This window comes from Acipenser ruthenus, chromosome 1 (genome assembly GCF_902713425.1).
Source record: "Acipenser ruthenus chromosome 1, fAciRut3.2 maternal haplotype, whole genome shotgun sequence".
NCBI lineage: Eukaryota > Metazoa > Chordata > Actinopteri > Acipenseriformes > Acipenseridae > Acipenser > Acipenser ruthenus.
In genome coordinates, this window is record NC_081189.1 from 86,146,426 (window position 1) to 86,174,254 (window position 27,829).

A 27,829-nucleotide genomic window follows, 5' to 3' on the forward strand; every position below is an offset into this window, starting at 1 on the left:
CTGTATAATTTGCTAATCTGGAGTATGCTTTGAGTTTGTTTTCATTTTTACTTTTATACAATGTTTTGCCTGTTCACAATGACATGACATTGACCCTGGAACACCACTGCAAATACATACTGTAGCTCATAGCATACTATAAACAAAGTCTTCAGTCTGGTGGGGAAGTCTGTACACTACCATGATGTAGCATAGTGTGCACCTGAAATTTAGTAATTATTAGCTTAAGATGGAGAAAAGCTTTATAGAAGTTAAAAGAATGTAGCAACAAGCCTGGAAGCAGTAATGCTTCCACAGTATACATAGCAACATCAGCACTGAATTTAAGGGCATTTCCACAGCTGTTACTTCTTGTAAACCATTTTTGTCAGGTGTCACATTCCAGTTCCAGTTTGTGAAATATTGTGACACAGTATGCAGACAAGATGCTCAAACTTTACTTGAGTAAAAAGTTGTTTTTTTAGGTTAATGACACTAGTTTGGGAAACTTACAGAAACAATCCCTGCATTTTTTTGTACTAAATAGCCACCTAATTCAGTCTCATTGTTACAACCCATAAACAGCAGTAATATTGAAGAATTGAGTTGATTCCTTCTTTCTACTGATGTACTGTCATTAGGACATCATAGGTGTCTTTTGTTATCGATTGTTATATGTGTTATACATAAAGATTCAGTCATACTAGTACTGTAGAAGTTTCTGAAACATTATCTGATGATTAAATACACTTATCGGAACACATTATAGAAATGGCCAAGGCATGTTTTCCCAAGAGTGTCATGTTTCACTGAACTTTGGGTCCTGCACGTTATAGTGTGTCCATGACAGCAGCAGACACTGTGTCCCTGCATGCACTTTTGTTTACTGTAAAGGCAATTAATGAATCTATATCCAAACAGAAACGTGACTCTGTTGCACATTTAATGGCAGCAATATTCATTTCTTTACCCTACTGCCTTTCAGTTGATAGATATACTGTTGGAATTATGACTAATTGTACACTACCGAGATATCCTTGTAGAACAACCCTAAAGCAGTATTTATGTGAACACTCAAATGAACCGATTGAAAGTAAAACTATTTCTGAGCCAACATTACACTTCAACATACTAATACTATAGTAGACAAATTCAGTGTTTGAATTGAGCCCTGTATTTTATTAATTGTGATTTAATTGTATTGGAGTTACATATCCCTGAAGGCTAAAGTGATGATTAACAATCTTCGATGTTTTCTGTTTGGTCATTTATACAGAAGACCTCCTTTACATTAATTTACTGATAGATGCATTGCATACTGTAAACCATTACAGTCCCATTGTGAGTGACTTGCTGCTGGTGTCGCCCCCACAAGGCCGCTCTGATCATTATTCCCTGAATTGTTGCCTATGCAGTCTTGGTTAGGCCTGTCTTATTACTCAATGCCATCTCACATAGTTACAGTACAGCCCACATTGCCAACAATATGTGAATCGAACTCCAAATAGTCATATATAAATACATACAAATGTATGACTTACACTGATGAAACCATAATGACTCTTTTTTTGTTTAAATACTTTCGATCTTGGATTCCACCGCAAGTAGCTAACAGTCTGTCAGGTGCAGCTTTGCACCTAGGGTTGCCACCTGTACGGGTTTGACCCAGACAGTCTGGGAATTGGCATCTGTCCGGGTGGCAGGAATTAACAAGCCTGGACGCCCTGATGTCCGGTTTTAAGTGAAATGCATAAGAAACACCAACATTTCTTTAATACTTTAAAAATGTAGTTGCCTTTTTGTTCTTTTCCAGTCATTGTATTGAAATAATAATAATAATAATAATAATAAAAATAATAATAATAATAATAATAATAATACGCGTCATCATCATCCATTATTACAACCTATTCAAATGGAGCGTTCTAACGTTTAGCTTTGTTTCTCTGTGCTCAAACAGCTCTTTATGATTCTAGTCTCATGGAGCAGATGAATATCTTTGTCCAGCAGTCTCCCATGCCCCTTTTGGGTCAGATAGTAGAGATGTTTAAGGCAGTGAATGACACATGAAATGTCACTGTGTCTAATCCTGCTCTCTGAATGATGTGAATTAATAAGATTTGTTTAAAACAAAGTTTTGTGTGCCAGCTTTTCATCTCCATAGGCCTTGGTTAGAATCTGGCCTTGGTGATAAGGTCAGTGGGTCTGTGTTGAACTGTGTATGCAGTGTGCATTAGGTCACATCACAAAGTTGCCCACAAGATTTTAGTGATTATTTTAAATGGTACAGCAGTATACAGTAGTTGCAGACATACACATGCAGTGAAATGACCCAACAGTGAAAGCAGCCAATCAATGGTAAAACATTGACCACATAAACAAATGACTAATACAATAATGTATAAATTCAATAAAATCTCAGCTACATAAATACTTTGCTTACATGGAGAACAAATTGCTGGGTCAGGGATTTGTAGGTTTGCTTTATACTAGTGATGACGGAACTAAACCAAAACGTCAGCTAAAAATGCCAATCATTGCGATGACAACAGAGCCATATTTGTAAAGTCCATGTACTTGTACTAATTTTTTTACAGGACTATTTCTGTGTTGTCTGAATTGCAGCTGTTTTCACTTTAAGCATATTGTTTTAATTAGAATAACAAAAACAAGAATATTGAATAATTAAGAGACTAGTTACCAAAAAGCCAAGCACTACCCAGTGGAAGGCTTTTCATTATAGTGTGGACTGAAGATAACTCCAAAATATCAGTCAAGGCAAGACCCAGAGAAATTAATTGTAACATTAGTAATGTAATAGTTGACATTACATGTAATCTGGACATTAATGGAATGAGATTGCTTGCGATTTCTGAAAGCGGGCTCATTCTTTGATGGTGGGGAGATGAGCACATGGGTCCCGGGTCCAACCTACTTCACCCATCACACGAGGGAATCCACTTATGGTAAAAAAAAGGTCCTGTTTGACTTTTTGTAGTTGTTGCTCTGTGTGTGGAAACCATATATATGTATCTGCTCTTTTCACAAAAGCTTCAGACACCTGCTCTATCACCCTTGAAAATGAAGGTTGACTTATGCCAGTTAATCGCCCACTATCCATTTGCAAGTTACTTGTTGCATTGAATCGGAATGCTGCAGCCACTTTGGCTTTCACTAACAGACCATGGCTTCTTTTAGTTTGGCATTGTAAACACTTTGTTAATTCTTGACACAAATCGAAAATCTCTATTTAGTCTGAGTTAGCTATTATTTAATTGTCTGGGAAATCAAAAGTGCTTGCTCTAGACAAAAATACCCTTGGTCAGGAGTCCCAGAGTGGCTCACCTGGTAGAGTACAGCCGTGTGCTGCGCAGGGTGAGTCATACAGCACAGGTTTGTGTCCTTGCTGTGCGAAGTAGGCTGGTCTTCGCTGGGGACTCCGAAGGGAGCGACGCATTGGCTTTGGCACTTCCATGGGTTAGGGAGGTAAAACCGGCAAGGACTGTTTCTGGCCAGGCGCCCAGTGAGCTCAGAGCAGACACCTGCAGGGCTGGCCTTTGTCCTCCAGAGATCGGTAGCTCGCTGACATTCACTTTCGAGTTCCTGGGTGAAAAGGAAGCTGGCTTGGTCGTGGGATCGGGAGATGCCCACTGAATCTTTGGGTCTCCTGAACCATGTGGGGGAATTGCTGCAGTGAGGAGAAAAGCGACTGGGCATTCCAAATTGGGAGAAAATCAGGAAAAATTATAATTGGACGCACTATTTAATAATAATAATTTAAAAAATACCCTTGGTCGAGGTGCACAGTGCTGCAGCTGTCTTACTGTAGTAGCTGACATCTTCAAAAAATCAATATTTACTTATTCATGTGCCACTTGTAACGGGAGTAATCACACACTATTTGCATTGTATATATGTGAAACCTCATTGAAACTAATTTTGACAGCTACTGGTAAACAAGGTTAATGTGAAATGTATGTTTAATTCGACCAGAAAAAAAGAAAACGGTGAATGAGGCCATTAATGTCAAATGCTTTCCCATGTTAAAATGCAGTGAGTGGATGTGGTATTTTATTAGTGTTAAACATTTTATAGAAACATGGAATTTTGATGAATGTCAGGCATGGCTATTAAAAAAACACAAACAATAAACCAGACAGCTTTAACTGTATTGTTAACAATGTTAATTCAGAAAGGAGAAGACAAGGCACGCTGAAAGGTGGAGGCAGGGGAGGAGGCGTACCGAACAAAGAAATGACAAGGAGGAGTAGACAAGATGGCTATTTCAAGAAACAGCTCGATTATGTATATGATTAGTGGGTGGATTCTCCTTTCAGAAACACAACATAGTTTTCAATTAAAGCAATTACTCTAGAAACCACTGCTCCGCTTACTGATTATCAGCTTTAATTGAAGAATGCACTTGTCTAGCCCTTGGGAAGTATTCTATAATGTTAGATGTATGCAAAACCTGGAAAACATATTATATTGGCATGCTGATGCAAGAATAGGCTTAATAGGATACAGATGGCAATATGCCTGGGATATCAAAGTGTGCTGGAATAGGATTCTTTATGAGGCTTTATATAGTACTAAATGCTGTATAATGTATATTAAGAAGCAGGCAAGAACATGTTCCTTTACCATTGACACAGAAAATGCAGTGTGCTGGTGGCTAGAAAAAGTATCAGTGCAAAAGTTTGTAAGGGAACATCACCAGCAAGGCTGCTTTATTACAAACCAAGGTTATGAAAAGAGCCAACTGTGAGATTTATTTATTTTTTTCTGTGAGTAATTATTAGATTATTTTAGAGCTTGTGCAATGATAGCCAAATTCGATTAATTAAACATTCTGTTGCATTGAAGATTGGCTTTCCGCTTGACTTTGTGTACAGAACCTGTTGTATCAGAAAATGGGAAGTCTGTTAATGAACAGCTCTTTCAAACCATCTTTCAAACTGACGTGCACTTTTCAGATTCTTCTTCGACTGCTGTATACCAAGAGCAATAAATATTTGAAGCCATGTTTGGAATTTACTGCACCTGCATTCTAGTAACCACAACAAATACTCTAATAACTAACACATGTGTATTTTGTTGTACACATTGGAAAACCACACTTCATCGAAAAGGAACTTTTTTATTTTCAAATTAAAACGCCAGTTTGTAGTCCTGTACTATTAAAACCAATGCTATGATGAAAGACTCCTTAGGCTTAAGGCATTTTTTTCTAATACAGGTAGTACACAATGTAGTTTTTGTCCACACTTGGCTGCAAATTCAAGAATGTCTCCAAAAGAACTAGTGAGAGTTTACCAGGGCAAATGTTCAGTCTTTTTGCAGTTTCCCTTGGTTTTCACATGCCTGTGTGTTATTGCTTTACTATGTTGTTCTATACCATGTTATATAAACTTTCACTTTCCTTTACTACATTATACTATTCTTTTATCATGACCAGGGCCCTGAGTTTTTCAGTTGTTTTTTAACCTGTAATTTAGTCCTCTAGCCACAAGATGTCGATTATAGCTTCCACAGTAAGCCACATAATGAGCAATCATTAAACAATCACCCCATTACATTACCCATTTGAATTGCTCATCCTGTTAATACAAAGTATTATAATAAACAGAACGCTGCAGATGGCTACTGACCTTTATTTAACCCTTACATCCCTGTGAATATGTATAACAGGATTTTAAAAGGAAGTTGTTTTTTTTTCAATATTATTTCAGAGAACTCATTATGTATAGGTTTTAATTTACCAGTGTACTTTAACGGAAATCATTTGTTAAAAAAAATAAATGACATAAATTACATTTCCTTGATATCTGTATTTCACCTGGCACAAATATGTAGTTTGTCAACAGAAGGGGAGATTTTTTTTTTCTCTGAAGAAGTATAGTAAATATAAGATTTTATTGGAATCTGGGCATTTGATGGAAAACTGTGTTTTTTTTATTGGTTTTGTTTTGTTTTGGTTGATCATAAGGAGTCCATAAGTGTTGCTTATGTTCATTCTTAGTTCTTCTGAATTATATTTTGCTGTTAAACTTAAGCATCATCGTTTGGTTAAGTCGGTCTTATGTATTGGCGTTACTCTGTGAAAATGTGTCCACATGAAGAAACACTTCTTTCAGCATCCACAGCATTGGTAAGAACTGACAAATATCTTTTAGCCTTTCTTGCTAAATTGGGAATTAATTATTCTGCATTTGTCCATAATTCAGTCAAATAAATTCCACTACCGTTTCCTTTTGCATATAGCTGATATCCCTCCATTTCTGATTCACAGTAAGCATCATACACTGGAACAGAATCTAACGGGAGGGTTTCGGTATCCGAACTACAAACTTGTTGTGGGATGAAAGTCCTTACTGCCTTCAGAAACTTGTGAACTGGTTGAATAAAACGTGATTTTATTCTGCATTGATCAGGGTTGTAGTAGTGTGTCAATTTTTCATAAACGTTGGAAAGTTTTAACACACTGTTTGTTTATACTGGCATCTGTGCTGTGCAACTCTTGTGCCAGTGCTCAGTATGTATTTATTAATTCTGCAACTTTATTATACGTTTAATAAACTCTAACATTATGGCTTTCGAACCACTGCTGCATGCAATCTCTCAAATAAATGCTTTTTTTGATTTTGTGGTGCATCCATTTTTTCTAAAACATCAAGTCTCGAAAGCTTTTTCTTTAAACACATCAATTTCTAGAATGGACATAATTGTCCCTTGTAATTAGGGGGTATTTTGTAATTATCCAGAATGTGCTGATTCCTTTCTTTAGATCCGTTTAGCTGGAGTGGCTGGAGCGGTTAGTCCTGTTTTAATTCTCCTGTGAATTTTGCAGGGCCTTAATCACTTGTACTTATATTATGTACTTATATTTCTTTCAGTTGTTTTTAGTTTGTTTTTTATTCCATCACATGATTAGATGCATAGATCATACAGTATGTATTTTAAGTAAGTAGTTTCAAATCACAAGGTGGTTGATAAAGACAGATTTGCAGATTTATTATATTTAAAAAAAAAAGAAATGATGTAATTAGTGCCATGCAGATCCTTCCCTGTTGTTATGTCTTCCTCCCTCTGAGAAATGATAATAACTGTTATCTGTGATGTTGCATTGGGCACTGGTAAACTTCAATAATGTTGAGTTTGGCTGATAGTGTTTGTGCAATACCTGCCAAAAAACAAGTAATGCTTTGCTGGTACAGTACATCTCTCCAAAAGGGATTCATAGAGGTACTATACAGACTTGCAAGTACTTTTATTATGACAACAACATATTAGGCATTGTTGCAAGCTATATGGTGCTGGGGTTATATTTTATTAAAGAACCCTGTGAAAGTTTATTTCAGTAAAATGTATCAAGGTAACTCAGCAATGCAGTAAAGTATAGTAAAAACACTATGAAAGCACAGCAAGCACAAGCAAGTAAAGTAAAATTTGGAGCATAACAGTTGTTTTAAATATTATATAAACATGATACAGTTGTTGTGGGGGTCTATTTGATGTAATTAATTTAGCAAAATTAATTAACAAATAATCTTTTAACTGAATTGGGACCATGTCAAGATGACATCATCACAGCAGGTGAAAAATGATCAGAATGGATCAAGTTGCTGCATACACTGCTTATTACCAGCATAGCTCTAAATACCCTTGTTTATTTGTTACATATTACGAAAAATGTGGATTAAAAATAACAAAATCAAGAAATGATAAGCTGTATGAAATGTTTTAAGTTTCTTTATTACTCTGTTCTTGTTGGCGTGGATTGTAACATTATTGTGGGGTCTGTTAATGCTTCTTGGTTTCTTTAACTCTAGTGATGGTTTTGTAGTCATGCTTGCATTGTTGATATGCACCTGTGCTACTGTAGCTCGAGGGGCACAACGTGACAAAACTAAACTATAATTTGCATGCTGGTTGCTGTGGATGAATAATTCATTTCTGCCTATTTCTCTTGTGCTATAAAAGAATGAGTTTGCTCATAAAATGTTTTCTTGGGCTACTTAGTTTGGATTTAATTACATCAGTCTTAAAAAGGCAAATGCAATGTTTTGTTTTTAATTAGCAATACTGACCTACCTAAAATATAAATCATGCAACAGAGGGATACAATTTCTTCACCTAGAGATTATTATGTTCTTACTTTAATTACCATAGCTGTTGTCAGCATTTCCATATAAAATGTGTTTAATTTGCTTTCTTGTTTGAGGGTATATACCATTTAAGTTTTAGAAAGTTAATGATTACCATTGGCTTCTTGGTAGGAGACCTAGTAATATGTAAGAAAGCACAATGGTAATACTGTACCGCAACAGTACCACTGTTCTTCTTTGTGATCAAAGTTGTTTAGCTAGAAAATTGGGTCAAGGAAAAGTCATGTTTGATGCAATTAGCTACAGAGATCAACTTGTGCAGTTTATAATGTAACATGGATGGGGGGGGGGGGGGGGATAAGTCTATCTTTAACTTAAAATATACCAACAGCAGGATGTGATATTAATGATAAACGGGAAACTAGCTTAAACATAGACCAAACAACCCTTAGAAACCTAGCCATTTCAGACACACAGTTCACCTTTATTTTACAGAGCTACTTTTGTTATCTCCTGTTATGTGTGATATGAGAAAAGGGTTATTTTTTCCTTGTTTGGGGAAAAAAAACTTCCCTTTGAACTTTTGTAGTAAGTATACTGTTTGTATGTATTAACATGGTTTTGGATTGTAATGGTCTAAAGCCATCTTCATACCGGACAAAGGGGATCAAATTTCCTTTGCTTGAGGAGTCCAAGCTCACAATAATGAGCTCCTCGTCCATTGCCACTTCCACATAAAAATACACAAATTCCTGGTTCCCACTAGTTAATTCCAAAGCGAATGGGGTAAGCGAGTGAAAAAGAACAAAGAACAATACATTTCCAAATTCACACTTTGCGCTACAGCCAGTATCAATATATTCTATAATTTTTCACTTGTTCACGTTGCTCGACAGGCGTTTGGTTTGAGGAGGGCTTCATGGTAACTTTATGGATTTATTTCTTTATCTCAAAAAGTGTAATAGATTACAAGCATGTTTGCCTAACTCAGATGATCACACCAATGTGCGCTATACTATGATTATGCTTACATCTATTAATAGCCAGTTGGTAGGTTGTCTGGGTTCTGGGGGAACGCTTTGTTATAACAATCTGCAATTTTTGCATATTTCATTCCACCACCATTATGAAGGTGCTTATAACACAAGTTCTAAAAATCATGGAAACTTCCAAACATAAAACATAACATCCATAAAAGAAGCATATAAAACAGTGTGTGTGGTGCAGGTTTGTGTACATAAATATGCTGATTACTGTACACAGGAAAGTTTTTTAGGCAAATCATAGAATCTATAAAATCCCCCACCCCACAAGGTCTGTAATCTGTTAAAATATGTGTTTCTTACTAATTGACTGACTGTTAACATTGGGTTTTGATTTATTTAAAACTGTGATTTCAGTTTTATCTGTGTAATTATTCAATTTTAATGAGGATGTCCTTAAATTAATTACTTGGCAGATTTTCTTTGAAACCCTGCTGTATAGAGTCACATGCTCTTGTTTAATTACCATAGTGTGTAAAGGGATGTTTCCATTGCATAAAAAACATATGTACTCCATATACACCACATGAGTCAAATTACTGTACATGGCGGTACCTAAAATGCATATTTACAGTAATCAATATGTAAGAAATTAGCAGCGTTTTTGCTCAAGTGCAATTCCAATGTAATTAAAAGCATGTTGGCATTATGGGAGCAGCTGCCTCTGTGGTAATGACGGATTGTGTGCCAGTAGTTTCTCACTCAAACATTTCAAACTGTGTAGGGAATACTATAGAAAAACAAAGCAGTGAAGATGATCAAACAGAAATTCATTGTTGTTTGGAACTTGCTGAACAAGATTAAAGGAACTAACCAGCTTTGTCAGGGAAAATAAACCACCGACACATGCTTTGCTGAAGCCACTATACCATGACCCTGTTTATATAACTTTACATTTTAAGTGTATTTGTTCCTGTACATGGGGTGTATTTGCGATGTATAACAATAACATTATTGTCTTGGTGATTGTCAAATTGAGTGTTTTATTGCACAATTTATTCAATGATAATATTCCACGTGCAGGTGTTTTGGGGAGGGGAAATATCTTCAAGCAAGGATAGTCGAAATGATGTCATTGGGCACGCACTACAGTTCAGGGGCTATGTGTGCTCATACAGGGCCAAAGCCATCTTAGGGCTGTGCTCAAGTGTAAATGGGGTGGCTCAAATAATAAGAATCTTTTAATCTGATCGTCTCTAAGCCAGCTCAGGTCCGAGTTGCAAGTGTAAATATACTATTAGTCAATTAGTCACTAACTGTTGCTGTAATAGCACTTTAAAAAGATCTGCTTCTATTGTTGTTAGAACTGTAAACTTTTTGGGAGGGTTTTTTTTGCTTGTTTGTTTGCTGTGAAATTCTAAAGAGATTTACTGTGAATGACAATGATTTATTTATCCCAAAAAATAGTAATACCATCAAAGTCAGAATAAGCCCATTGTACCAGCTTCCCCTAGCCCTTTTGGGATTGCAGATGTCTATCAGAATACAAGAATGGACACTACTACCCTAAGGCCTGTTTATGAAGCACTGACTGACAGTTCTTTTTAGTCTCCAGAGACGAGTCATGGAAGCTTTGGTACTCTTGATATGTTGACTAAATGTCTGAAGTGTTAACACTGATTAAGTCATTTGCAAACACATTTCTTCAACTATAAGTTGACCTAAGTTAAAATAAAGGCATTCCTTTTTAGTGATGGGTTGGTTGAGGGAGGTTCCCGGACAGACCTTTTTTGTGATCTGTGAAACCAGCCAAAAGACAGAGTTTCAATCATCTCTTCATGGTAACAGTGTCTGAGATAAGGCATTCCTAACAATCCCTTGCTTTTATACAGTATATATGACTTGCCATTTGAATGAATGGCTTAAAAGGGAATTCTCTTCGCAGCTTATAAAGATTAATTCTGAAGTACAACATATCTCTTCCAATTGCAAATAAAATACCTGTTGTATAAAATATGTGTGCTTGCCTTTACTTGTTATAGCTATCAACATCTAACTGTTGTTCTGCAGGTACCCAGCATGTAGTGTCATTGAACTCTTATGTTTCATGTAAAATTGAGTACAAATCTACGTGTTTTGCTAAGTTCATATCTCAAATTTGTCTGGTGGTAGGTCCTGTTTTTGGATACGGATAAATTATTCACATATTAACAGGTGAACTGCACTACAATGTCATTTTCCTGGAGGATTCTGGGAAGGATAAGCAATCTTCTCCTACTCATGGATTGTTAAGGGCTGCATATAGGTTTACACAAACTGAAAATGTAAAGGATGTACCAAGATAGAAAAAAATGTACATCGTTAAATGGGGGGGGGGGGGCAGACTTCAGAAAAGAAAAATATGATCTACAAGACTCTGACTTTAAATTACAAAAATGTATTACTTGTATTGTAACACTTGAAATGTATTTGCTTACGATTGTAAGTCGCCCTGGATAAGGGCATCTGCTAAGAAATAAATAATAATAATAATAAGTCAGTGTGGATATGAAGGAAATGTATCCAAATAAATGATTTGCATTGGCAGTAAAGGTGTGTGCTGTACAGTTAATGACATTATACACTTTGGGAAAGGGCAGCACTGTTCAAGAGTTTTGCTGGTGCAGATTCTAGAAAAAAAATGGAAGCTTTATTTTAAACTTTATTTTTTTATTTGTTCGCTGAGAGTGGTCTGTGGTCATGAAGAGACAGGGACAAAAAGGGGTATAGAGGGTTGATATGGGTGAACCAGCATACGACAAATGTAATGAGTAAGGGCAAATTGCTGTACAGTGCCCCAACGAAAGTGAGCCCATGCTGTGTAATATGGGTGATAGTAATTACTGTGGGCTCATAATTGTAGTTAATGTGGCTCTGGATGGGCAACAGTATATGATTCCAGTCATTGTAAACGGGAAAGAGGCCCAAGCTCTAGCAGACTCTGGGGGTGCAATTATGTTGGTTAGATCACAGTCTCAGGACAGGCATTGCATGCATACACAGGGATGTTAATTTCTACCCGACTTCTCAGGCCAAAGTCGAGTTTCGGGGAAATGAAAATGTGTCAAGAGTTGGTGTAATCCCGAAGTTGCCGGATGAGGTGATACTGGGGAGAGCCTATCCAGGTTTTAAGGACTTGATAACCTTGCAAGGGTAATTAGCTGCCCCTACCGAAAATAGTAAAGGGAAAGTTGTCCCACCTGACAGCTTGTTGAGTGTGTTTCCGTTTACTGAACCAGAGTTGTTTACAGGAAAACGGAAAACAAGGAAGTCCCATAAACAAAGACGAGCAGACGAATATAGAGGGGCCCCAGAGGAGGGTGTCTTGGTGGGGGACCCTGTAAAACATGCTAGAAAGGGGGTCAGCACTCAATGTAAACCTGAAAGTATAATCAATGAAATAGGAGATATCTGGCTTGCCATTGAGGATGATGACCAAACTTTTGGGTTGTAATAAGAATATAAGAAGAACAAAAGAAAGTTTACAAATGAGAGGAGGCCATTCAGCCCATCTTGCTCGTTTGGTTGTTAGTAGCTTATTGATCCCAGAATCTCATCAAGCAGCTTCTTGAATGATCCCAGGGTGTCAGCTTCAACAACATTACTGAGGAGTTGGTTCCAGGCCCTCATAATTCTCTTTGTAAAAAAAGTGCCTCCTATTTTCTCCTCTGAATGCCCCTTTATCTAATCTCCATTTGTAACCCCTGGTCCTTGTTTCTTTTTTCAGGTCGAAAAATTCCCTTGGGTCGACATTGTCAATACTTTTTAGAATTTTGAATGCTTGAATCAGATCGCCGCGTAGTCTTTTTTGTTCAAGACTGAATAGATTCAATTATTTTAGCCTGCCTGCATATGACATGCCTTTTAAACCCGGGATAATTCTGGTTGCTCTTCATTGCACTCTTTCTAGAGCAGCAATATCCTTTTTGTAACGAAGTGACCAGAACTGAACACAATATTCTAGATGAGGTCTTACTAATGCATTGTAAAGTTTTAACATTACATCCCTTGATTTAAATTCAACACTTTTCACAATATATCCGAGCATCTTGTTGGCCATTTTTTTTTACAGATTCCCCACATTGTCTAGATGAAGATGGTGAATGGGGTACTGGTAGACGGGGAAACTAAGGGTCCACTAGACTATATATTGTGAAAAATGCTCTTCTGTATTGTGTCACCCGGATTGGGGAATCGGAGGCCGAACAACTGTTGGTTCCTATGTCTGTCACGTAGCCTCTTGTTTGGAGCACGTTTGGGTAAAGAGAAAACGGCCCAGCGCATCCTTAAGAGGTTTTATTGGAGGGGGGAATTATAAAAATGTTGAACAATACTGCAGTTCATGCTCCTAATGCTAGAAAACTAGTCCCCACACCCAGTTCAGAGCCCCGTTAGTGCCACTTCCAATAAACGAGATCCCCTTATATTGCAATGGACCTGGTCAGGCTGATAAACCGGTTGCCTACCCTGAAGCAATACCACTCCACAATACTGTATCAAAAATTATTGCAAAGGAGTTGGTGCAACTGTTTACCCAAGTCAGAATTCCAAAGGAAATTCTGACAGACCCGGGAACACCGTTTGTCTCCAAGCTTAAAATAAAGCCGATCCACACCTTATTATACCATCCACAGTGTGACAGGCTTGTGAAGCGATTTAATAAAACATTAAAAAGTATGTTAAGTTAAGTAATCACTAAGGTTGGAAAGGATTGGGACCTGTTGCTCCCGTATTTGATGTTTGCAGTCTGTGAGGTGCCCCAATCTTCGACCGGGTTTTCACCTTTCGAGCTTTTGTATGGCCGTCAGCCACTGGGAATTCTTGACATTGTCAAGGAGATTTGGGAGGGACAAACTAGCGCAGGGATACATGTAATTGAGCATCTCCTCGATATGGGGAACAAGATTAAAAAGGTTACCCCTATTGTGAGAGAGCATTTAGAAAAAGCACAGGCTGCCCAGTCACACAATTACAATCAAGGGGCCAACGTTAGAACGTTTCAGCCCAGAGACAGAGCGTTGTTGTTAGTTCCTACTCCAGAGAGGAGGCTATTTGCTCGGTGGCAGGGACCCTATGAGATTATTGAAGGGACAGTTAATTATAAGGTCAGACAGCACGACCATAGGAAAAAAGAGCAGTTATACCATGTAAACCTGCTCAAGCCGTGGAAGCATCGGGATACCGGGCTTGTGGCAAAAGAAGTCGAGGCTGTGGATGCTACTGCACCAACTTCTAAAATAAATGTGGGCCTGTGGCAATGTGCCCCGCCCCTGTATGTATTTTTGTGTTTTATGTTGTATGTAGTGTGTTAATGTTGGTGTATTATAGTTGGTACACAGGATATAATGTGGGTAATGAGCACGAGTGTTTAAAATGTATAATTGTATTTAGGCACGGGGATTGCACTTCACTTCAAGTGCATTTAAAGTATTTAATAGTATGTGAGCACAGGGTTGCACAAATGAGTTCACGTGCTGGGATTCAAGTAAATGATTAATTAGTAATTGAATCCCGGCACAACAGTATATACAGATGCACGTTTTACTCACTCGGGGTTGTGTGTTCGGTAAGTAGAGAACGAGTATGGAGAGGAGAGAATTTAAAAACAAAGGAAAATATAACTATTTTTACTCACCGTGATTGTTTGTCTGTTAGTCCACTGTTTGTTTTAGTGTTAATCCGTTTTGTTTGTCTGTTTATTTTGGCCACAAGTGCCGTGTCCTGTTTTCTGTTTAAACCTTTTATTTTACAATAAATCACTGAGCGCCACAGCGCTTCAGTTTCACTTGCCACTACTGTCTGTCTGTGTACTCCTTTCTGGTCTGACGTCACCCCTACAGCTAGCCTGTCACAGGGCCCCAACTTAAATGTTGTACAGTGTCAGGAGGTTAGAGAGTTTTTTTTTTTTTTTTTTTTTTTTTTTATGAATAGTGATTTGTTTTTGCATTTTGCCAGGTAGAACAAAGGTAATAATCGTGACAGCACCCGGTGTCAGAGTAAGGTTGAGGCCATATGGAGTACCCGAAGCCAAGAGAGCAGAAGTAAGAGCCGAGGTGGAGAAAATGCTCCAAGTATGAGTCATAGAGGAGTCGTCCAGTGAGTGGACCGGTCCAATAGTATTGGTCCCAAAACCTAATGGAACGTGACGCTTTTGTAACGACCAATTAAATTAAACAAAGTCTCTAAATGTGATGCCTACCCAATGCCCCGGGTAGATGAGTTCACTGAAACATACTGCCAGAACATTCTCATCTGAATGCCCTCATTATCAAATAGTTGAAATTCGCACAGGACATTAGTACAATAAATCACTTGGCTTCCCTTTTTCTTTGGCATGACGAGGTGAAAGGCATTACTGAGATAAAGTGTACAATCTCATCTATGCTAGAGCAGTTCCTTACCACATCAAAGCGCTAACATTTTTATATGATTTGTAGTTACCCTCCCAAGTGAACCTTTCAAAGGAAAAAGTAATTGGAACCCTAATATGTAATCGATGTTATATTTAATGGATGTTACCACAACCTGCTACTGTGGTCACCACATGCTCAATGATGTATATATTAAGATATTTGTTTTTTAATGCTGTAATTTGTAAACTGTGTGCCATATCTCATGCAGCAATTAAATATTTTGTAGCTCACATCTGGATCCTGTTGATCAGCTGTTAAGTTAGAGCAGGAATTGAATTGTAAAGAAATGAATGTATCCAAGTTATTTTATTTTTCCTGGTTGATGGGTTATTCACTAGTTGACCAACTTCATGATTTGACGTGGAAATTACAGAAACAGAAACAGTTTACAAAATGAAATTGAAGAATATTATCTTTGTCAGATTACCTCCTATTATGGAAAAGGGAGATAACAATCTGCAATTAACATTATTTTACCCTTTGATGATTACTTATTTTATAAATAAAATAAGTAATCATCAAATTGCACTGTTAATGTCTAATAGTAGGCTAATAACTTGCGTGCTAATGGTGTGCTTAAGCGTTGCCAAGATATTCAGGTCACTGATCCTTTCAATGTACTGACTGTCTGTCTATAGGTTGTTAAATTTGATGATGGGAGTACCAGTGACACAATCGCACCGGTGCTGTTTTTACTGCCATATCTAGGCTCGATTACTCATGATTCATGCCCATGTTTTAATATATGTCAATATTTACTTTTTTGTATAAGTAACATACCATTACATTTTAAACCAAACACATTTAAACTGTTAGTTCTTGTTTTGATTCCGGCAATTACATTAATATTATTTTAAGACTTAAAAGGCCTAATTCACAAATGAAGCCTTAAAAAAATCTGCCAGAAAATCTCCATTTTAGGAACCTTCAGGAGAAGAATTCTCCATCTATCACGTGGGGTCTATTTTAATGATGTAGGGGTTGATATTAATATTGCTATAATGGGTGATTTTTAGACCTTCACTGAAAACAATAACAATCCAGTGGAATAAGTTCCATATACAGGTAGGTTTTCAAATTAAAGAAAGGCAAGACAAGTTAATTAAAATAAACACCATTATATATCTTAAATATTAAACCCAAGGTTGTACTGCTCATAGGTGTATGAGCATAGCATAAAACAATCCCCCAAAAGTACTATATCTAAATTTCTCCTTCTGTTTTTCCATAGGAGTACAAGATTCACAGCATGAGAAAATCATTACAGTATCAGGAGATGGAGTAGTCCACAGTCCAGAGTTCCCCCGTGCTTACCCTCGGAACAAGGTGTTAGTGTGGAGGCTAATCGCAGTGGATGAAGGCATGCGAATACAGCTGACATTTGATGAAAGGTTTGGGCTGGAGGACCCAGAGGATGGCATATGCAAGTAAGCAGCTTATCTGGGAATTATGTGCTATTTAAAAGAGCGGTAATCATCTTGTCAGAGTCAAAATATATGGGAACCAAGTAGTGTAACCTTTAAATCTAACAGCATGTACTGTACTGTGAAAATTGGGGACACTGAAATAGTATCAATTAAGCAATTACACCCAAAGCAAGCAGACATCTTTACTTGACTCTGGTGACATTTGAAAGGCCCAAGCTAAAGACAACGTCACATTTTGCCAGCAAACGTGATAATGACCGCTAAACTTCAGCCAAAAAATGTGAGCAAAGTGTATGTTTAAGTGTATGTTTATGTGTTTTTTTTTTTTTTTATTAAGTGACATATGAATTATATCTTAAGCAAGACTTTTTAAAACAGAACTGCTTAGCAGAATTGTCAGTTTAGGTTTGTTGTTGGTTCTAGGATCAGCAATATCCAGAGCCTCTATAAAAACACAGAAGCAAGTTGTTAGCAACATTCTTTTATAAACACTGTAATAAAAGAGAAAACTGGCATGTTAAATGGTATAAATAGCTTTGCTTATAAATATCTTCATTATGCTACTGGCCAGTGGTTTACCACAATGGTTTCTGCATTTGCGACATATTTTTCTTTTGTAGCGTACACTGTGGTGAAATTTGCATTTACCAAGCTTTTAAAACCATGCCATTAATCCACCAATAAGGGAATGAAATGATTTTAACAATCAGTAGCAGGCATGTAACGATACACTAATGTCACAATATGATACGTCACAATATGCAGGTTACGTTACCATATGTATCACAATGCACATGGTCCTGATTGTATGATTGTATCAGTATGATGTATAATCAAATCAAATGATCAATTAATGAGGGACTATTTTGTTAAAATACCAACTATAAAACACTCTTATTCTTCATTTAAGAACCATTTGGTGAACTGCAATATGTTATGCTTTTGGTCTTCTATCACAATACTAATGATACATACCTCTATTATGATATAGTATACATGAATGATGTAAATAAAGTAATGCATCGTTATACCCCACAACAGTAGAGCTCCTTTTAAGGTGCCTATTGGAGAAAACATCAGTGGACATTTAAAAAAAAAAAAAAAAGTATTATATATGTGTATTTGAAACCTCTGTAACTCCTAAACTGTCATTTAAAAAATTTAAAAAATGATTTGTTAAAAAAAAAAATAATAATTATAATAATAATAGTTTTGGTTGCTGAGTTGCATTATCTATATCTAGTAGGGGAGATATATATTATATTTTTTTTATTAAACTTGCATCACAACTCGCCATTTTACCTCATATAATTTAGGCACATCTGTCGATTCCATACTTGCCATGGACAGTACTGACCCTCTGCTCTATGTAATGTCCCAGGTCATATCCCTACAGCTGCTTTTCATTTTGTCAGGCAGATAAAAGAATGTTGTCTGAGCTAAAAACGTATATTTATCATAAAAGCCAAAGACTTGCTGATGTATTGTGAACCACTACATAAACATCAGTGTTCTTTAAACGAATGAGCTTGAACTCAAAATTCCTGAGTAATTACCATTGTGAATGTACTAATGTGAAGCTGGCGAAACAAAGCTGTCATTTGCAAATGTACCCCCTCAGAGAATTATGAAATTGTAAATTAATACCAGGTAGTGGGTATCTTAACATCATAATTAAAATAGTGTAGCTTTAATTCTCAAAAAATGTTGATGCAAAGATACATTAAGAACAGTTTATTTTTTAAAATAATTGTGCTTTAATTTTTTTGAGCATTGATCCTAAAGTCTATAACATTTTCAGAATGTGAATATTACTTTTTAAATAGATTAAACATGATCTTGAAATCACTGTAGTGAATATATCATCGTTTTAAATGACATTTTTGACTTTCTTTCCGTCCTTCAACTTTTGTAATTCCACTTCTGTTTTTCAAAGACCCTGATCTGCACCATATTCCATTTGGAATATTAATGTTTCTGTGTGTTGTTTCCACTGCTGGTTTGTGTACAAGCAGTCACTGATGGAGCAACATGTGCAGTTCAGTGCAGCTCCGTTTTGCTGTAAATGTGATAAGAACACTCAAGTCAGTATCCTTTCTACAGTCAGTAGGAAGCCTGATGTGAGTGTATGTTTTCTTACCCTTGGTTTAGAGTCAGTAACTATGTATACATAGTATTGTTGCTGCAAATAGGATCTGTTTCTGCAAGGCATATTTTATGTAACTTGTGATATTATAAAACTTGCTATACTGTTTTTTTGTTTTTTTTTTCTTGCTAGGTCTATACTGTTAAAATTATTTTATTCCTCTCTGAAATTTCTCTTTGACTTTCTTCAGAGTATACTGGACCCCTTCTCAAAACACCATCATCAACATCTTACCAAAACAATGATTTAAAAACAATGTTACACACACATAACTGATATTCCAAATTCTGTAAACATTCTCTATAATAAGAACCTACATTTAAACTGCAGGCATTTGTCCCTGAATACTCACACACTATTAACAGAGTGATACACGACTGCTGTGAAATCTCAACTTGGTCTATTGTCAGCACTGTGAAACATTAGGTTACTTACCGTAACCCTGGTTCCCTGAAAGAGAAGACGACCACCAACCAATACTTTTTGGATATGCCTGCTAGGTATTCGCTGAGCATTTTATGTCAGAACTGCCGATAGGCCCCTCCATGGAGTGACGTCCCGCCTGCCGAGGGAATAAGTAGTCATTCCGCGGAGCTCACTTCCTCTTTTGCTTTGAACCTGCGAATGCGAGTGATGTGACCTTGCAAAGTTTGGTGGTTGTCTTCTGTTTTAGGGAACCAGGGTTACAGTAAGTAACCTAATGTTCCCTTTCAATTTGAAGATGACCACCAACCAATACCTTTGGGAAAGTATACTGGAGCCGTCGCAAGGGAGCGTGAGCGGACAGCATATGAGGGACGCCACTAGTGTTGATGGTGCGTAGGTGCACCCTCAAGGACCCTTGTGCCTAATGAAGGCGTAGAAGGATCTACCACATTGATTCGGTAGAACCTGGTGAATGTATGTGGAGTAGCCCAGCTAGCCGCAGTACAAATGTCAGTCAATGTGCCTCAAAAGAGCGCCCATGACGTGGCCACTCCAGTAGAATGTGCGGCCACCCTACCCAGTGGGGGTAGGCCGGACTCATTATAAGCAGTCAATGCTGTGTCCACAATGCAGTGGGCCAGTCGCTGCTTCAAGAGGGCTTGACCCAGGGTCCTTTCACCATAGCAGACAAAGAGCTGGTCAGACTGACGCAGTGCCTTCATCCTCTCAATGCCCTCACTGGGGAGAGAGTATTCAGTTGCCTGTCCTCCTCCGAATCAAAGGGAGGGGGATGGAAAGCCTCTAATTCCACTGACTGGTTCAAGTGGAAAGCCGTATTCACCTTGCGTAGGAACACAGGGTTCGTGAGTAAAGATAGCCTGTTTCCATTATCCCAGACGCGCATATAGGAACAGTGCACAGAAAGAGCCTGCAGCTCACTGACCCGCTTAGCGAAGGTGATGGCCAATAAAAAGGTTGACTTCATAGAGAGATATTTCAGCTGTAAAACTGTAAAATAATTGCTATGGGGCAGTAAATTCATGGCCTCTGGCTACCTCAATTTGTAAGCATATAATGCTCTTGTGGAGGAAGCCCTAGCATTCTGCAGTGTACTAACTACTGCATCTGTGAGCCCTAAGGTGGACAGACGGTCCCGTTCAGGGGCCAGACCTACAGCTGGAGTCTGCCCGGTTCTGGGTGCCAGAGGGTGCCAGAGAGTGCCTTGCGCCTGACTGAGGAGAGCCATGCGCAGCGGGATCTCCCAGGGCTGGCCCTGCAGCAGCTGGCAAAGGTTCGAAAACCAGATTCTCCTGGGCCATCTCTCCTGACCTTTTCCTGAAAGGCAAGGAGCAGCTGTATCGGCAGGAAAGCGTATAAAAGTGCTTTGGGCCATTCATTGGCTAGGGCATCGACGCCTAGTGGACCTCCGCAATGGTGAAGGGAGAACCACAGGGGGCCGAGGCAAAGAGATCGACCTGGGCTACCCGAAGCGATCCCAAATGCGCTGGACCACCTGAGGGTGGAGTCGCCATTCTGACAGGTGAGGACCCTCCCTCGAGAGGAGGTCTGCCACCCAGTTCACCACTCTGGGAAGGTAAACAGCCCGGAGGGAAAAAAAATGCTTCTGTGCCCAGATCAGCAGTCGAAAGGCTATACGGTGTAACCCCGGGGACCAAAGCCCACTTTGGTGGTTCACGTACGCCACTACTGACATGTTGTCGGTGTGCACAAGGACATGTCTTCTGGAGAACAGGAAGGAAATGCTGGAGCGCAAGGTGCACTGCTCGGAGCTCCAGCTTATTTATGTGCAGGGATGTCCAGCGGCCCGTCCAGGACCCGCTGACTCCTCTGCCTGCCCAGACCACACCCCAACCCAGTTTGGTTGTGTCTGTCGTCACTACTTAATGGCTGTGTATCACTCCCATCACTACATCTTCGCGCAGGTGGGAGGTCTGTCTCCACCAGCGTAGGGCTTCCCAACATGAGTGAGACACCGTCAGCTGACGGTGTCTGTCTCACTTGGGATGTAGGTGAAAGGCATTGAGCCACACTTGAATGGGGCACATACGCAGTAACCCCAGTTGGATAGCTGATGAGGCTGCAGCCATCAGATTTTATTGTTTTTGACACAACAGTAGCTGCACTGTGGACCCCTGTTGAAACAGGGCCAGACAGTTTTGAATAGCCTCTACTCTGTCGTCCGACAGATAGGCCCGCATGGTGAAGGAATCCAGTCCGTGACCCAAGAAAAACGTACACCGCACCGGTATTAATTGCCTCGTTGAGAGTGAGACCCAGTCTCGCTAGATGGTTTGTTACTGTCACCGAGTGGGCCAGTGCTCCTTCCTGCGACTGGGAACAGATGAACCAGTCATCCAGGTAGTTCAGCACCCCGATCCCTTGCAGCCGCAAGGGAGCTAGGATTGCATCCACACACTTCGAAAAGGTGCGGGCGGCTAAGGAGAAGCCGAAAGGCAGCACGGAAAATTCGAATACGCTCCCCTCAAAGGTGAAGTGGAAATATTTCCTGTGCGCTGGACGGATAGGAACGTGAAAATACGCATCCTTCAAGTCCACTGTTGTAAACCACTTCCCCGGCCAGACAGATTGGAGAATGTGGCGATGTGTGACCATCAGGAACCTCCTGTCCCTCAAGAACCCATTGAGGTGTCTCAGGTCTAGGATGGGGCGAAAGTCTGGAGAGGGTCGTTCACAGATGTAACCGTGATCCCTCAAAAGAGAGGAGGTCCCGTGCGTAACCGGTGTGCGTGGTGGCAAGCACCCAAGAATCCGAGGTGCAATTGCGGCAGCATTGCAGATGATGTTGTGTAAACGGGTGGGCCTGAGGCCGCAAACCTTCAGGGCCCCTGCGGGGACAGCTGAGGACGGGGCGGAGCACGCTGAGGCGGCTGCCTAGGGCGACGGTCCTGGAACTGCCTTTTGGAGCACTGCTGCGTGGGAGCACCACGCTTTGCATTCCCTCTTCCTTGTGGAAGGGTCCGATTGCCTGTGGCCACAGTGGCCTGCAGGCAGTGCCACAGGTCACCCAGCGGAGCCGTGGGAATCGGGACCATCCGGGTTATTGTGTGTGCCTGTGGAGATTGCCAGTGGCTCGACCTACCCTGTGCCGGAGCACGAGGAGGAAGCAGTGCAGCCACTTGCCGAGACGCTTCGCATTCTCGATGAGAGCGCTGCAGGATCTCCTCTACTGCTGGCCCAAAAGTATGCCCCGGGGATATCAGTGCATCCAACAGCTGACTGTGAGCCACCACCACATTTGCCAGGCTCCAGCCTGGAGATCTGGAGCAGCGTGCCTGAAAGGAGGCATAATTCAGAAGCCAACGGCTCAGGGACCGGGGCTTCCCGTAGTATGCCATCCAAATAGGCAGTCACTCAAAATGAAGACTTAAAATGTGTCAAAAAAAGGTTAGATACATGTTCATCACCATTATTTTCTTATTAAACCTATTTTAATTCACATTTTCTTACAGGAGGGGAATTCTAAGTTTATATTTTTGATTGTATCTTCTTGCTATGCTGGTTGTGTGTTTATTTTTTACCAGAATAACTTGAGTACTTTTCCACAGAACAACTTGAAACTTGTAGAAGGAAAGATATGATAACCTGGGTCAAATCCGTTACTACCAACTTTATCATAATACAATTTCACAACACAACCTGAAACTTGGTGGTGAGTCAGATATAATCAAAGTCAAGAACCCTATTAAACAGTAGTGTGGTTGCCACCATCAAAGTGTGTCTACTCCATTACCACAGATGATGTTACTGCAATGACTCAGTTTTGACAAAACAACTTGAAAATTGATAGAAAGTCAGATAGAATCAAGATCCAGAACCCCACTTAAAATCAGTTTGATCACAAGTTTCTAATTGGGTAAAAAGTATTTATAAACTCAAAAACTCACTTGACAGCCATGTGTAAAGGTTTTCCAAAATGGTAATCATGTTAATAGTAATGATAGAGAAACTTTGGCAGTTCTACTTGAAATGTATAAAAGTATTAGACTGAGGGGAAAATTGGAAGATATTTAAACGATTGGAAGATATTTAGACGATTGCTTTGTTGCTGTGACAGGTATTTAAAAGTCATAGACAAGTCATAGACTATATATATATATATATATATATATATATATATATATATATATATATATATATATATATATATATATATATATATATATATGAGAGAAATAGAGAGTTTGAATTGAGAAATCCTACCACATACCTGTGTTATAAACAACCCAAATGTGTTTTCTATGACAATGATGGCTTCAGTGAAGAAGTAGAATCAAAAGTAGAATCATCCTAGCTGAATAGTTATCAAGTTATCACCGGCTTTCACATTATATATTATTATTATTTATTTCTTAGCAGACGCCCTTATCCAGGGCGACTTACAATCGTAAGCAAAAACATTTCAAGCGTTACAATACAAGTAATACAATAAGAGCAAGAAATACAATAACTTTTGTTCAAGTAAAGTACAAGTTTGACAAACCACAATTCAATAATACAGCAGGTAATAGTGATAGTTACATCAGGATATGATTAAATAGTGATAGTTACATCAGGATGTGAGTAAATACAAAGTACTACAGGTTAAAAACTTGGCAGATTACAGTATTCTGAAGTACAGGATTAAATGCAGTAAAATAGGGGCTGATAAGAGCAAAATAAAGCACATTTACATGAAGGGTGATGGTGTCCCAGGATACAAACAGAGGAGTTCTACAGGTGCTCTTTGAAGAGGTGAGTCTTAAGGAGGCGCCGGAATGTGGTCAGGGACTGGGCAGTCCTGACATCTGTAGGAAGGTCATTCCACCACTGCGGAGCAAGGGTGGAGAAGGAGCAGGCTTTGGAGGCAGGGGAGCGTAGCGGTGGTAGAGCTAGTCTTCTAGTGCAGGCGGAGCGGAGAGGTCGAGTGGGGGTGTAGGGAGAGATGAGGGTCTGGAGGTAGCTGGGTGCAGACTGGTCAAGGCATCTGTAGGCTAGTACAAGAGTCTTGAACTGGATGCGAGCGGTGATCGGGAGCCAGTGGAGCGAGCGGAGTAGTGGAGTAGCATGGGCGAAGCGAGGCAGAGAGAACACCAGGCGGGCAGCAGAGTTCTGGATGAGCTGGAGCGGACGGGTGGCGGACGCAGGGAGGCCAGCCAGGAGGGAGTTGCAGTAGTCTAGGCGGGAGAGTACCAGGGCCTGGACCAGGAGCTGGGTAGCATAGTTGGTGAGGAAGGGTCGGATTCTTCGGATGTTGCTCAGGAAGAATCGGCAAGTGCGTGCCAGAGTGGAGATGTGCTGGGAATAAGAGAGGCAGGGGTCCAGGGTGACTCCAAGGTTCTTAGCTGAGGAAGAGGGAGAGAGTGTGGTAGATTCCAGAGGAACAGAGATGGAGAGATCAGAGGAGGGGGAGGAGGAGGGAAAGAAAAGGAGGTCAGATTTAGAGAGGTTGAGTTTGAGGTGATGCGAGTGCATCCAGGAGGAAATAGCAGACAGACAGGTAGAGATACAGGAGGAGATGGTGGAGTCAGAGGTGGGGAAGGAGAGGAAAATCTGAGCATCATCAGCATAGAAATGGTATGAGAAACCATAGGATGTGATGAGGGGGCCCAGGGAGCGGGTGTAGAGAGAGAACAGGAGAGGACCCAAGACTGACCCTTGGGGGACTCCAGTTAAGAGAGGGTGAGGTGTGGAGGTTGCTCCACGCCAGGTTACCTGGTAAGTGCGGTTGGAGAGGTAGGAGGAGAACCAGGCCAGAGCAGTGCCAGAGATCCCCAGGTCAGCAAGAGATGATAGTAGAATAGAGTGATCAACAGTGTCAAAGGCAGCAGAGAGGTCGAGGAGAATTAGGACAGAGGAGAGAGAGGCAGCTCGGGCACATTTAAGTGAGTTGGTGACAGACAGGAGGGCGGTTTCAGTAGAGTGAGCAGAGCGGAAGCCAGATTGGAGAGGGTCAAGCATGTACCATGTTACTGATTTTAAAGAAAAAAACATCTCGGTCCATTCTTAAGTGCATTGAAAAGGCTTTTTAAGACTTTAATACCAATCTTTAGAAAATGTAAGACCCATTTTCACAGCAAATATACCAAATGTAAATTGTGACTAGTTAAAATACCATCTAAAAATTATTTATTCAAGCTGTACAAATTGAAAAAGAATCAAACCTTTGATGCTTGTACAATACGTACAGTACCAATGCAGTGATAATAATAGTTGATGACAAGGGAGTTATTGTTCAATCTTTCTTTAATCAATAGAGCAGCACTTCATTCCAGCAGATCAACAAACAGAACTAGGGCTCAAAGTTGGCCAAAATCCTTAGGGGCATCTGGCTCCTAGATTTTAAAATTTGGTTGCCAAATTAAAATTTAGGGACCAACTAAATACTCTTAGTTAAAATATTTCAGTGATTTCAGTCCCCCCCCCCCCCCCCCCATTGATTAAATCTACACTCTAGTGTTTTTTTTTTTAATTAATCAACATGTATTTAAAAATGACTTGAACATGATATTATAATTTACTGTATAACATATGGATGAGATTTCCTGTAACCTGAATGGTCAACAAGCGTGCCTTAATCCACTGTAATCTGGCCCGAATATATAGTATTCAAACTGTTTAATCACATTTGAAAGTTAAGTTGCTGATAGACAAAGAAAACAGAGGAGCACACATTTGTGAAAGAAATATACACTATTCAAACTGTTTAATCACTGCTCCAAATCAATCTGCCTGAATAAAACAAATACAGTACAGTAATGACAAGTTGTAAAAAATAAAACAATTGATATCAGTAGATCATCACAGCAGACTTTGAATAAACTTTATGAACACACTGAAGTAACTGAACAAAGCATGATTAGCAACAACACGTTGGCTGTACCAGATGTTACAATTATAATACTTTTGCTAATACATTTTATGACGTACTGTAATAGCAGTAAACACAGTTTCTGATACTTGTATCCCATAACATGTTGTTAAATTAAGAATATTTCTTAGTACCTATATATTGAGTTGTTTACGGTGCCGCTGGGATACTGAACAACTGGCTACCAAACCACGCATGGAATATTGAGGTAAACGTTTGTATTCATTAATAACAAAAACTTAAAAAAAAAAAACTTGAATGACAGCATATATTTAATAATAGACCAATCGAAAGCAGCAGTTGTGCTGCTTATTGTGGTGACATTTTTTTCAAGTTTTCTTGTTATTTTAGGCAGCATTGTCTATTTATTAAAGGTACAGCTGCCTGTCGCCGATTCGCGCCACTGGTACAAACCCGCTGGGCTCCGAACGGTGACGTTGGCATCCAAAGTGTTAAATAGAAAAAATAAATGTAAGACCTTTTTAAGACATTCAGCTTAAACCTTTTCAATGCCTTTAAAATGGAAAAACAAATAAGACTTTTTAAGGCTCCGCGGGAACCCTGAAAGATAACACTTTGTGTCTCTACACACAGTGCCTGTGTGTTGTGGAGGAGGGGCATTTCTTTCGTACAGGAGAGTTTTGAAATGCACGTTTTTCTAAAAGACTGTAAACAGCATACAAAAGCGTGCTAAAAAATAGAATTTTTTTGAGGCCAAATATACATATTGGCAGAATACAACTAATGCATAAAATATACACATTATCCACACTTTAAGGATTAATTACAGTGTTGCCAGCTTCCCTGAATCTCATGAGCATGCAGCTACAGTAACTAGTTAACTGTCTAAATTTATTCGGGGTCTGATATGGACACAGGATTTCCCCTGCCTATGTAATTAAAGAATGGCAGATAGTTTCCTACTACTCCTTAGTATAACAATAGGGTTTTAAAAGCTGACTTCTCCTGGTTTTATAATGCTCCATTGAGAAGGTGCTAACATGTGTCCTATATTTTTGTCCTACATCAATGCATTCACAAAGAGCTATTAAGAAGGTGTGTTAATAGCACTAATTCAAGAACACTGACCTTTGTGGACTCGATCATTTGCTGAAGAAGGGTATTAGCACTGATATTAAACCTGAAATGGTACTAATGCCAACTAAACCATTCTGTGAATCGAGCAGCAAATAGTAAATAAATAACATTTTTGGGGTACCACTGCAGTCGTTCAGGAAATGTCCCTTACACTCCTAGTCGTTCATTATTTATTCTTCTTTGCTGTGGGGCGAGGAGCCCTGTACGTTTATTTGTTTATTTATTTTTACAACGGGGTCTCCCCCTCTGCCCCTGTGCAGGTTATTGTTTTGTATTTGTTTGTTTTATGATTTATGTATTTATATGACAGCGAAGTGCCGT

At 39.3% G+C, this 27,829-nt stretch overlaps 1 protein-coding gene across 1 annotated transcript in view; it reads left to right on the forward strand.

Moving 5' to 3' along the window:
* The window catches only part of LOC117420633 (platelet-derived growth factor C-like), a 134,009-nt gene that overhangs the window by 55,335 nt on the left and 50,845 nt on the right, over window positions 1-27,829 (forward strand). The window contains exon 2 of the mRNA XM_034034136.3: window positions 16,754-16,949. Within this exon, the coding sequence (XP_033890027.1) occupies window positions 16,754-16,949 (196 nt within the window). The remainder of the gene's footprint in view (window positions 1-16,753; window positions 16,950-27,829) is intronic.